Source organism: Hydra vulgaris, chromosome 02, assembly GCF_038396675.1.
Source record: "Hydra vulgaris chromosome 02, alternate assembly HydraT2T_AEP".
In the NCBI taxonomy this organism is placed as follows: domain Eukaryota; kingdom Metazoa; phylum Cnidaria; class Hydrozoa; order Anthoathecata; family Hydridae; genus Hydra; species Hydra vulgaris.
Genome location: NC_088921.1, coordinates 64872385 through 64886220, shown reverse-complemented (window position 1 = coordinate 64886220; position 13836 = coordinate 64872385). Strand labels below are relative to the sequence as shown.

The 13836-nt window shown below is 29.9% G+C and overlaps 1 protein-coding gene across 4 annotated transcripts in view; it reads right to left on the bottom strand.

The window, feature by feature from the left end:
* The window catches only part of LOC100200409 (endophilin-B1), a 47013-nt gene that overhangs the window by 21297 nt on the left and 11880 nt on the right, over positions 1 to 13836 (bottom strand). For 2 of the 4 annotated variants that reach the window (XM_065791697.1, XM_065791699.1), the window contains exons 2-3: positions 4732 to 4873; positions 4374 to 4502 (exon numbers count right to left, since the gene is read on the bottom strand). In XM_065791697.1, coding sequence (XP_065647769.1) covers positions 4374 to 4502; positions 4732 to 4873 — 271 coding nt within the window. Of the gene's footprint in view, positions 1 to 4373; positions 4524 to 4731; positions 4874 to 13836 lie in introns of all 4 variants that reach the window. The other 2 variants (XM_065791698.1, XM_065791696.1) reach the window with 1 other exon arrangement.

Here is a 13836-nt window from a genome sequence, read left to right as displayed (position 1 = left end):
TTCTTTTTAAATGTTAAACAAAACTAATTGAAGGGAAATCTAAACTATTATATACTTTTTTTACTGTATTCACCTCCCAAGATCAAGAAGGACATTGCAGTGAAGAAGTAGCAACTCTTTTTTTTATGGCTACAACCCTTTTTTAACCTTTTAACTCAAAATATGACAAAATTTTTCTTGACGAAAAAGTTGCTTTGCTAAAAAACAGCTTAAATGTAATACTACCAGAAAAGTGGTGGAGAAGGAACTTGGAACTTCTCTCTAACTAAGCAAGTGCTCTATTACTATGCCACTACCCCATATTAAAATAAAACAAAATTAAATAAAGAAAAACCTCAAATGAAAAAACTGTTTTTTTTAATTTAAAGTAAATAGTATATGTGTGTTTTTTATGTTGACAATTCAGCCATGACTCTTTGCAAGTTTTGAAAACCTAAGCATTTAAAAAAAGCGGTAAATAAACTAATGTAAACCTAAACTAAAATTAAAAATAAACAAAGCATAAACTGAAAATATAAATAAAAACTAAAAAATAAAACTAAATAAAAAAAAAAATCCTAATGAATGATAAAATAAATAAAAGATAAACCAGAAAAAATAAAAGCATAAAATTAATATACACCATTTTCTAAATTCTATGAAGTGAAACACTTTTAAGTTAAAATATATATTTTAACTTAAAAGTGTTTCACTTCATAGAATTTAGAAAAGATCGAAGTTTCAAAATTATTTAATCCAAGCTTAATTACTTTGAAACTTAATCATTTCAAAAATTGAAACTTTGGAATTTCTTAATTGGAAAGTCTTTAATGTCTACTAAGAATAATTATCTGTCAATAGGATTTAAAACTTTATCCACCATTGAAGTAACAGTGATTCATAAATTTAACAATTATTCAACTTAGGTTGATTAATTGATATTAATAATTTGTTAGTGTACATTAGCGCTACACTAGCGTAGTGATGTTGGGAAAATGATTAACTTTATAAAATTAATTTTTAATAAAATTAGTTTGGTTGGAACTATTAATTAAGACTCTCCTGAATTAAAAAAATTATTATTTTTATACGTTTATTTTCTTTGGTTTATCAATTATTTATTTTATTTTTAACTTAAATTAGTTTAGTTTTTTCAGCACCTTTTTGAAATGTGCAAATAATCAAAACATGCTAAAAGCGTGGTCAAGTTGTAAAAAAAAATTGTATGCATGGTCATATTAGGCATGTGGTCACACGCATCTCCTGAGAAGGCTTGATAATTATATGTGAATAATTTTAAATGTATTTTAGAAAATGAGTATAAAACTATGTATTTTTTGTAATGAAATTGTTAATTGATACATACTCTATTGGAAAAAAAAAAAAAAAAACTAGGTAAAATTTACATTTAAACATAATAAAATTGCCTTCCATCCAAAATGAGAAAGTTTTCTATACCCTTTATTATTATATCATTAAGGATATAGAAAAATGTATAATTTTTAAATAAGAACTTTTATATTTTGACAATAATAACAACAACTTCATGATATATCCATTTAAAAAAAACAATAAATTATAGTTTGTAAGTTTGCAAAAGTGATGTCAGTGACATTTGGTTTGTTGAGAAAATCTTTTTTTCACTTTGAGAAAGGAAATAAAATAAAGCAACAACATCTGCTAAAAAATATAATCTTTTTTGCACTAAAAAGCAGAAAAAAAAAATTTAATTTAAATTTAATAGTTCAGTTAACTAAAGATTGACAGGTCTGCACAAGGTTCATTTTGAAACAGACCTGTCTATTTTTAGTTTACTGAACTATTAAATTTAAATTAAAAAGTTTATTTTCTGCTTTTTAGTACAAAAAAGATTATAATTTTAGCATATGCTTTTGCCATATTTTATTTTCTCCTTTTAAGTCTTTACAATGAATTATGGTATTTAACAATGCATATTTGTTATGTAGCATTGTTATTATAATGTTGTCATATTATTATTAAATAGCAGTTCAAACAACAAGAAATAAGATGGAAAAATGTGATTAAGTTTCCTAGTAGCAAGCAACATTGGCGCAATATTAGTACAATATTTATCTAAATACTGGCTAAATATTGTTAAAAATGCACCATATTAATGTCAAAATATAAATGAAAAAATTTTGAAATTAAAAGAAAGATCCCTGAGAAGAGATTGAACCCGCAACCCTTACCAGAAGTCTGATATTAAGACTCGCGTCTTAATATCAGACTTCTGTTACACCCATAGGACTACACTACTGTGCCAACTTGGAAAATTTTTTGTAATTTAAACATTTTTTTACATACAAAATAAAGTTTTCATTAGGTAAACCATAATGTTTTTTTTCTAGAAGGTAATGACTTTCTAGAAAAAAAAACATTAAAATTTACAAAAAGAAATCAGCCTGAGGACTTGAACCCATAACACTATCACCAGCGACTCAAAAGAAGAGCGTTATTACATACACAGCACTACGCAAATAAATTGATGACACAACAAATAAAAATCAAACTTATGGACAACTTGTTACTACTAGTTACTAGATGAAAAGTTCTGGCCAAGTAAAAGTAAAGAACAGGTATGTTTCTAAATAAATCTTGTCCAGACCTGTCAATCTTTAGTTTACTGAACTATCAAGTTTAAATTAAAAAGTTAATTTTCCACTTTTTAGTACAAAAAAGATGTTTTTGCTGTATTTTTTATTAAATAATGAATTATTGATAACTATATAATTAACTCTGCCTAGAGCCGCCAAATATCTTGAGCCAAGCCAGTTGATATGCCAATATTGGCGCAAAATATTTTTACCATTTTACCATTATTAGCGCAATATTGCATATCTTGTTTATTGTCATATCGCACCAATATTAAAAAAAAAAAAGAAAAAAAAAATTATTAAAAAAAAAATACAAACCCACAAGTAATTTTGAAAATGAAAAGATTTAATAAAAAAAGATCCCTATTTAAAACAAACCTAAACCTGCAAGCAATTTAGTAGCTGCTTTCATGAAAAAGATTATTTTGAGGTGCATAAAGGACAACAAAGAAAGTTGATGAAGAGTTCATATCAAGTGTAAGAAAAGATTATAAAAATTACATAAAAATGAATCTCAAGAATCATTAAGTACAATATGCATCTATAATTTTTATATGAAATAGGTCACCAGGTGGCAGTTGCAGTGATTATAAACTTTCAACAAATACTAATAAACAAAAAATTAAACAGTTGACAGTCAAAGGTGTTTAATTGGTTTTACAAAAAAATAACAGTGTCAACAACTTCAGATTACTGATGTTGATCTTCCTGTACCAACTCAACAAGCAATCCATATGGCAGTTATCAGAGAAGGTAAAAAGTTACAAGATAAATAGAGAATGTACTTAAGGAAGACAGAAACTAAAGGGTTAAAAGTGAAAATGAGACAAAGAATATATACTGTAAATAAATTACACAAGCCAATATATACTGTAAATAATACTGTATATATACTGTAAAGAATATATACTGTAAATAAATTACACAAGCCAAAATTTTTGGGAAATGATAATGTGTGTAGTATCTGTCATTTGTTTGGAGAGTGATTGTGTGGAACATCATGAGTGCTGGAACTCAGCAGTTTATTGTGCTTTCAAGGAGTAGATTCAAGATTTGTAAAGACCAGGCTTTAGGGCTCGGCTCCAGCTCCTTAGAAATGTCTGAAAAATGAAAACTAACTAGAAAAATGAAGTCTAACTACTTTATTATAAACTAGTTTCAACTATTTTAAAATGAAATAGAACTTAATAAAATACAATAATAATCATAAAAATTTAATAACTGCGTAATTCGCAGAGTGCAAAGTTTCTTTTCTCCAATGAATTTAGTCTCAACAAGATCGTAACCAAACATTAATTAAGCTGGGAGTTAACAATTTAGTGATAATAATTATTATATTTTTTTGCTAAATATTTTCAGATACTTTGTTCATGTTTTGAATAAATAGAGAACTTGACTTAATTATAAATAATGTATAACACCTTGAGCAATATGCTATGCCGTTGCCTCGTACCCACCAAAACCATAACAAAGGCCTTCTTCGGTACCATCGACAATGCACATCAATAGCGCTAACAGGAACAACTACAAAGTGCAACACAATATTGCTAATACTCTATATTTTATAGCTGTTGATGGAATCAGATTCTTGATTATCAGGCAGGTTGTACTAGATTACATGAGGCAAAATTCTGATCTGACTTGAATTCCTAACTCTGATCTGACTTGAAATTAAGAGTTATTAATAAATAAATTTAAAACAAAAAAATAATAATAAATTTTACTTTAGATTTAAAAACATTTAGTTTTATCAAAAAATAATAAATATGCATTAAATACCATAGCTAGTTCCAGGTCCAATATCTTGAGAAGCATCTAACATAGTCTCTCCAAGAACAAAAGAATTTGTTGGACGGGCTGGAGTTTTTTTGTCTAACTTTTCAAACAAAAACTCTTCAATTCTATAACCTAGAACCGAAACATTGGTTTCTAAATTAAAAAATCTATGTAAAAAAAATCTTCATGTTGCAACTAGTAGTTTAGGAGTATGACTAAATAATATGACTGTTTTTTCCTAGTAATTTTGTAACTCAGTGTTTTAAAGAGAAAATCTAACTCTTATTGTTAAGTAGGAAGAGGGTTTGTAGAAGACAAAAAGATGAAAAACAATAACAATTAAAATTTTTTTTTTTTTTACCTGGATTTGGTTGTATCATTGCTTCAGCTTGCTTTAAAAGTCTTTCAGTTAAATGCCTTGTTTTTTCTGCTCGCATAACTTGATTTTCAAACTGAGCATCATATTGTGTTTTCTCTGCACTTCCGACCTGCTCTTCAGTGAACTGAAAAAATTATAAAATTTTTGAGTATCTATTTTAAACAAACGTACTCAAACATTTTAATAATGCAATTGTGAAAAAAAAAATAAAAAAATTGATCAATACAAATGGCAATATAAAGTTATATAGAATTTAACAACTTAAAGCATAAACTGAGCAGATTTCTAATCAAAGTAATTATTTATTAGGTTTAAAACTTAATAATGAAAATTAATAATAACAAAGTAGACTGTGGTCACATTGTCTTGTTAATTTAACAATCTGAGAAAAAATAAAAATGAAAACTGATGTTTGCAATTAAAATTATAAATAAAGTTTTTTTTCTTAGAAACTTTTAAAAAAGAAAATTTTTTTAAAAAATGTTAAAGAATGTCTGTAAAGAGAAGTAAAAAAGCAAAACAAATACTTAGAAAAACTCTGTAAAAGCCAAAAAATATTACACTAATATCAACAAAACCTACACAAATACCAACAAAAAAACCCCCTAAAAAACTAAAAAAACAACTAAGCCCCACCCCCATTCCTAGAAAAAAAAAACACAAAAAAAAACAGGGTTTTTACAACTCTATGTAGTGATAGAAAACTTGCTTGGTAAGCAAAAAAATCCAAGTTTGAAATGAATCCAAGTTCAATCCAAATTACATTGCTGGTAGTACTTGCTCAACATCTACAGCAAAATTTTTATTTATTTCTTATTTGCAAGAATCAGTAGCAATAGATTTTTTTGCAGATTTGAAATCATTGTACATAGATTTCCAATTTTCATATATGATACTTTTCTTTGTATTTACTTCATTACATAATTTGTTACATTTTTTCATTGCAGATTTAGCATATGATATATTTATGCGATATAGAACAACAAATTACTGTAAATATTTATGAATATTTTAAAAACATATACTACTACTAATAATTAGTTCAGTCAACGTTGAAAGTTCAACATTGCATATGTCATTTTTAAGTAGCTTTTAGGCTCTTCTTATTATTCATGTAGTTTTACAAGCAAGGTTTGTAAGCAAATTTGAAATTCTTTTATAAACAACTTAAATATAAACTTATAAAAAGGTATGGATTTCAATAAACCTTAAGTTAAAATATAGTCTTTGCCTAGAAAAGATCATGATTTGTAAGATTCTTTTATGTTTATTTATTATTCAGTTGTAACAATGGTAATATTAATGATAACAGTGAAATTGAAATGGATAATATTAGGCTTAAAGAAGTTATTAGTTAGAAGTTATTAAATGCTAATAGGCAACTTGAAAATAGTTGTTGTGAGCAGAAAACATACTTGCCAGAATTCAGCGTCAAGTGGTGTTAATGTCTGTTAATTTGATTTTACTTTTGACACTAATGTTTGGTTTTAATTTTGTAAATTTAATTTGATGTGAAATTTACACTGTTAATCATTAGTCAGCAGTTAGAGAGAAGCTGGAACTTTACATAATTATGGTAAAAATAATTTTGATTACTGGTAACATAATAAAATCAGTTACTATTTTTATTGCATGTCTTTTTTACTTTTTTTAACATGCTGTTTTGAAAACACTTTCTTTCTCTCCCTCTCTCTCTAAGATGAGAGTTAAATGAGAATTAGTATTAATAAAATTAGCATTAATAAAACTTACGTAATAACTAAGCTCTTACACATTTCTTTAATACCGTAATCGATGAGAAATATTTTACAAGTTACTTGTTATTTTACGATTACTTCAGATTATTTAACTATGATTGCCCCTCGATTGTTTAACTATGATTGCCCCGATTGTTTAACCATGATTGCCCCTCGATTGTTCAAATATTGTAATAAATATAATCTTTTTACTTCAAGTATTTTAGTTAATAAAATATCTTAAGTTGTGGTGTTATTTGCCAGTGCTATTATGTTGTGTTGTCTAGCCTTCTATTAAATTATTCTGTAATAACAGATTTAAAAAAAAACTTCACTGATGTTAAAGCAGTCTTTTTATGTTGTTAACTACAAACAATGACATTGCTGGTAGGAAATCAAAATATTATTTATAGATAAATTTATACTTAATATTATTTTTTTTTAGATAATATATCAAATTCTTAATGTATTTTTATTGTTATTAATAATTTATTTACTAATAACTAGTATTAAGGGTTGCTTACTGCTAGTAATAGATTAAAACAAATATTTGTTGCTGAGTATTATTTATAAAAAAGAACTTTTTTTTTTTTTTTAAACATCTTCGCTTCCAACAAGGCTGCAAGCAGCCACTAATTAAAGTTGGAAATTACTGAAAGAGAAAAGATGAAGATTGTAGAGCAAGACAACGATTGACAAACAACTTAAAAGATTGCAAATTATATGAGTCAGGAAAGCAAGATGAAGGAAGCGAATTTCAAAGAGCTGATGTTCGTGGAAAAAAACTAGATGAATAAGCGTTTTTTAGGGACTTAGGAACAGTCACAGAAAAAGGATGACACTTAATTGAATGACGAGTAACACGAGAATGAATTATAGTAGATGGCACAAGAGATGCTAGCTCTTTAGAGCAGTGCCCATTATAGTATTTGTAGAAAAGAGAAAGAGAAGCAACATTACGACTATGTGATAATGGTTGAAGGTTGGCTGCAAGAGCAGGTCCAACTATGTTTACAACGCGTTTTTGCACCTTGTCTAAAAAAGAAAGTGCATCATTAGAGGATCCGCCCCAGATATGGCAACAATATTCCATACAAGGCCGGATATGAGATTTATAGAGATAGAGAGTAGAATCCGAAGTAAGAAAGTGACGAGCTCGATAAAGAGATGCAACCTTAGCAGATGCTAATTTTGCAACTGATTTGATATATGGTTTCCAAGAAAGATTGGAAGTAAGAGTTAATCCTAGAAGATGAAAAGTAGGTGACTCATCAAGTACATCACCGTTCATAAATATAGGAGGATCTAAATTAATGCGATAACGATTAGCTGAAAAAAATTGAGTTTTATCTGAATTAAAGTTCACCAGCCACTGTGAGCCCCATGCTGTAGCAGAAGTAAGATCCTTTTCAAGCTCAAATGCCCCCTCCAAGCAATCAGAGGGTGTTGGTTTTTTGTCACGACAAGAATAAATGGTAGTGTCATCAGCAAACAATGCCACATTAGAAGAGAGAATATCTGGAAGATCATTAATGTAGATTAAAAAGAGTATAGGGCCAAGAATAGAACCTTGAGGAACCCTTGAAGTTACAGAATAAGAAGAAGAGTGTTGTCCATTGAGGACAACTTTTATGCTACGATTGGAAAGGAAGGATTCGATGAACTTAAAGATGTTGCCGGATACACCATAAGAAGAAAGCTTATGGAGAAGACCAGCATGCCAAACTTTATCAAAAGCTTTTGAAATGTCAAGAGCGATGGCCTTAATCTCTCCAACTTTATCTAATGCACAATAAAACCTGTCAGTTATTACTGTTAACAAATCAGCTGTAGAACGAGAAGATCGAAATCCATATTGATGGTCAGAAAGTAAGTTATTAGATTCAAGATGAGAAATTAGGTTTTTGTTAATTAAAGATTCAAAAACCTTGCTTATGATAGTAAGAAGACTAATAGGACGGTAGTTAAACGAATCAGATTGCTCTCCAGAATTTTTGAAGATAGGGATAACAGATGGGGCACTCCACGTCAAGTGGAACCACCCATCTTACATCACCGACTCGGATTTTGATGAAAATTTGCTCACATGTTGGGCATATGGACAGAAGAAAAACATGTAAATTTTTTTGACTTTAATTATTTTCTGAGATATGACCTTTCAAAGTTTTGACCTTTTCACTTGACCTTGGTTATTTAAAACGTCATAACTTTTTTGCTATTATACTTAGGAAGTTGATTTTGGTGGCAAACAGAAGCTCTTGCATAGACGAACAACTTTGTGTCTATACAAAAAAGTGATAAGTTCAATAAAAAAAAAGTTATTGGTCATTTGCTCATTTGACCTTTGACCCTGGTCGATGGCAAAGGTCAAAAGTCATAATTTTTTTTTTACAGATTGCTTTTTTTATTGTGGATGTCCCATGAAAAAATCTTTTTGGGATTCCCATAAACAGCTTTGGGAATAATATTAAAGTATAAGTAGGTTCTAAAAATTTAATATTTAAATACCTTAAAATTATACAGTATTTTAAGGTAATTTATTGAATGTAGGCCCTAGGTTATATAATAGCTACCATATACCAATATACTATGATTTGGTGATACTTGGCCCATATATATATATATATATATATATATATATATATATATATATATATATATATATATATATATATATATATATATATATGTATATAGTTGAAAAGTAACAAAAATGCTTTATTTAGCAGTTTTAGCTACATAGCAGTACAGTACTGAATGCAGTATAATATTTACACCATTACCATTGCAATACATATTTGCTAATAATAAATTAAAAAAGCTATAATAGTTAACGATGATGCAAGTTAAGTGCTTTGGTTGCTCCTTCAGACTCTTTAGAAGTAATGAAGTATGACCAACCAGTTGTAGTTTTGGGTTCGACTGCTAGCAAAAGATCATTCAAATCAACGGTAAAAATATCTGGAGGATCTCTGAAGGAGAAAAGTTGACTTGGACCATGAGGGTGAAGAAAGTTCATGGTTACTTCTCTTTTTTCTGGATTGCTTTCCAACACACAACCTATCCACCAATGTTCATCATACTCTACAACCATGTAACCAGTAATTGAACTGAAGTTGAGCTGGCAAACATTCTGTGATGTAATTTTTTCAATTCTAGACACAGAACTGGAACTATAATCTTGTACTTGAAGTTCATTCGTGGATAATGGTTTAAAGCAATGAAGTTTTTGGGTACCAGGAATTGTTTTAGCATTCGAAAATCTTTCCTTTAATATTGTGGATTCGATTTGCCAATCATTTGCAGTGAGGTATTCAAAGGAAATTCCATGGATGTATTCTTTAGCAAAAGTATATAATTGATAAGTGGTCATTATTTGGTCATGGTATGGACGTTGTAAGCTTGCTTTTGCTGCTTCATGTTTAACAGTTCCTCCAACTCCATCACAAGGGCCCTTACCATGACTTGTGGCAAAGAAATGCCATTCGGCTGGAATACCAAAATCCTCTTTGTGATAGCACAGATTTATGAAATTCTTGCAGTTTTTGTATTGTGCTGCACAGCCATCACTAAAATATGTTATTTTTAATACCTCAAATTTCACTTTTAAAAAATTAATTAGTTTACGTTGAAAAAGATGAACTGCAATTGTGTCATGAATATTACATTCCAAAAGCAGCACATAACTTCCATGACATAAATTTCCTTCATATTTATAATAAAAAACAAAAGGATGTAAAGTTGCTTGATTATTTGTCCAATGATATTCCTGTGCTGCATCTTGTATAACAAATGCATAATTTTCTGAAAAATCACCAATAACCAGAAATTCTCCATCTGATAAATTGTTTTTCTTCCAGTCTAAATATTTTGCCTGCTCTTGAGCAATAAAATCATGCCTAGTAAGTGTTTTCAAACTCCCTAAAAATCTTTCAATAAATTCATCAGTGGACTTTATAAAGGTTTGAAGCTGGGACATATTTGTTGTAGTCCACTGTTTAAACTCAATTTCTTCAACTCCTTTAATTTCAAAGCATTGCAACAGCCGTTCCTTTAGCATAGCAACTCCAGGGCAATTTTTACAATCGCCTAGAGGACATGCTGGCAAGGAAGGATTGCATTGGATTTTTGCCAAAGCATGTTTGTAGTTCTTAATAGGGGTTTCTATTTGTAAATCATCCATATGTGATCCGACTATCATGAGTTTAACATTTTGATGAATGGTACATACACACACACAGTGAGTACCACTTGCTCCTGCAAAGACACATTCTTTTGGACGTAGCTCTGCAATCTTCGAAAACCCAATTCTGATATTTGGATACTTTTCTGAAAATAATTGATAAATTTCCTTCAAATTACTTAAAACTAATCTTTTCTGAATATGTTTTCTTTCCCCATTTTCAATAACAGATAGAAAATCTTTTTTTCCAGGCATTACACGGCTAACAGTGTCAGAGTAATAAAACTCTTTTACCATATCTTTCACGTGTACATGTAGTGATTTCCCTTTTTTTGGGTTAGGGGTAGATAAAACACCTTTGGTTATTAAAACTTCTTTTGCTTGAGATACAAGTCGATGCGAACAATTAAATTCTCTCATCACTTTTCGATTACTCCATTGAGCAACAAATATTGTCAAAATCATGATCTTTTCACTCTTACTTTGTGTTGATTTATACTTATCCTGAAGCACTTTAACAATGTCATCACCACATGTGTTTTTTTTAGTTGCTTCATATTCATCATCCTCTAAAGTATCAATTGCATCTGAATTAGTAGATAAAAGGTCTAACTTCCTTTTTACAAGTTTTTTAAGCTTTTTCTTTTTATCCGGAATATAACTTTTAACAGTTTGTAACTTGCGTTTATCCAAGGGTGACTCACCCAATAACGACAAGGATTTATTAAAAATAGAAATTTCTACTTCCTGGCACTGATAATTTTCATCTCCCTTGTCACTACAAATATCTTGAGATTTGGAATTGCCTTGAGAATCTGACTCTGTTTTACTATTTGCAGAATTTTTATCATCACATAATCCTATTTCGGAAGGTAAGCCAGTGATCCTCTTTCGGCAAGTATCACATAATTTTGCTCCAGCCATAAGTTTTGAAGGATACATAGCTACTTGCCGACTAGTAGCTACCCTCAAGGTTTTATATTGTTTTTTCTTATGGTGTTGGAAAGGATCATAACAACAGTGTTGTCTCTTCTTTAACTCTTTTACTTGTGCTTGAAATGCCATTTTTAATCTAAATTTAATTTGAAAGTTGCTAAAAACTAATTCCTAAGTTTGTTCTATTAAAGTTAGTGAATTAAAATTATTACGTATACGTGGTAAAAGTCACGTAGATAAACGTGATGAAAGTCACGCATTCATTTATGGTTTTTAATGACTATTGTTGTTTTATAATTGTCATGGGAATTATAACTTTGTATTTATATACGATTTTATGTAATAAAACAGAAGGTTGAAAAACGCTCAGATAGTTGTTTTTAATATATATATATATAAACGAATACAAGAATGCAACAAAGTTGTCTTTTGATGACTAATTCAATGGAAATGAGTTGATTATTTTAATATATATATATAGCTTTAAGCCTCATATAATTTAATACTGACTTAGTATGTATTTATAGTACTAGTAATTAAATTACAACCTAGAAAATAAAAGAAAAAAAAGGAAATAGTTAATAATATATATTTCCAATAGGTTATTTACAGAAAATGACCTCAAAATATCGCATTTGTAAGGCAAATAAATATTAAATTTTTAGAACCTACTTATACTTTAATATTATTCCCAAAGCTGTTTATGGGAATCCCAAAAAGATTTTTTCATGGGACATCCACAATAAAAAAAGCAATCTGTAAAAAAAAAATTATGACTTTTGACCTTTGCCATCGACCAGGGTCAAAGGTCAAATGAGCAAATGACCAATAACTTTTTTTTTATTGAACTTATCACTTTTTTGTATAGACACAAAGTTGTTTGTCTATGCAAGAGCTTCTGTTTGCCACCAAAATCAACTTCCTAAGTATAATAGCAAAAAAGTTATGACGTTTTAAATAACCAAGGTCAAGTGAAAAGGTCAAAACTTTGAAAGGTCATATCTCAGAAAATAATTGACCTAAGTCAAAAAAATTTACATGTTTTTCTTCTGTCCATATGCCCAACATGTGAGCCAATTTTCATCAAAATCCGAATCGGTGATGTTGAATTTGACCAAAAAGTGGTTCCACTTGACGTGGAATGCCCCAGATGCCGCTTTCCAGCAGGCTGGAAAGCAAGACTCTAATAAGCACTTGTTAAATAGTTTTGAGAGTATAGACAACAGCTCCGGAGAACACTTCTGCAAGACAATAACAGGTATGTTGTCCGGGCCACAAGCTGTAGAAGAGTCTAGGCAGGAAATCACTTCAGATGCAGATGCTGGAGTGATATGATTGTCAAGCAATGGATCAACCTGTTTGTTGGCAATATCAGGTAGAACGCAACTAGTCGAATCAAGAGATGATATTGATGAAAAGTTTTTAGCAAACAATTCAGCTTTGTCTTTAGGTGAGGTGACTAAGTCTGAACCATACAAGAGAGGTGGAATTATAGATTTGCCCTTATTATTGATATTATTAAAGATTCTTCAGAAGTCACGAGAGCCTAATTTTTGAGATGAGATACGAGATTTCATGACCTGAGAATAGCGGGTTTTGGCGTTAGACAAAACCTTTTTATAATTGTTGCTAACAGTAATAAACAGGTGTCTGTTTCCTGGAGAATTGTTTTGCTGATAAATATGGAAGTAATGGTTTCGATTGGCAATCGCAGCAGCACAGTGTGAGGAAAACCATGGAGGAGAGTGAGGCTTGACCTGGAATGGTCGAGAGGGAATAAAAGATTCCATTCCAGCCTGAATCCACGAAGTTATGTAAGAAGCACATTTGTCGACAGGAAGACGAAAGATTTCTACCCAAAGGCCATCACGAAGAAAATCACGGAAAGAATCCCAGTCAGCTTTACTGTAGTTGTAAGAGGTTCGATAATAAGGGGATTCAGGTGATGAAGAAGAATGAGATATTAGTTTTAGAGAGATCAAACTGTGATCAGAAGCACCTAAGGGTGAATGTGGAGAAACTGAGCACTGACTAGGATCAGAAACAAGACATAAGTCGAGTAGAGAAGGTAAATGGTTCGGGTTGTCTGGAAAGCGAGTTGGAAAGTTGACTATTTGAGTTAGGGATTGAGAAAGGCAAAAGTTGTGGGCTTTAATGCCTGCCGAATCACTGACACTAGAGCCAAGCCATTCAGAGTGGTGAGCATTAAATTCACCAACAACAACTATATTA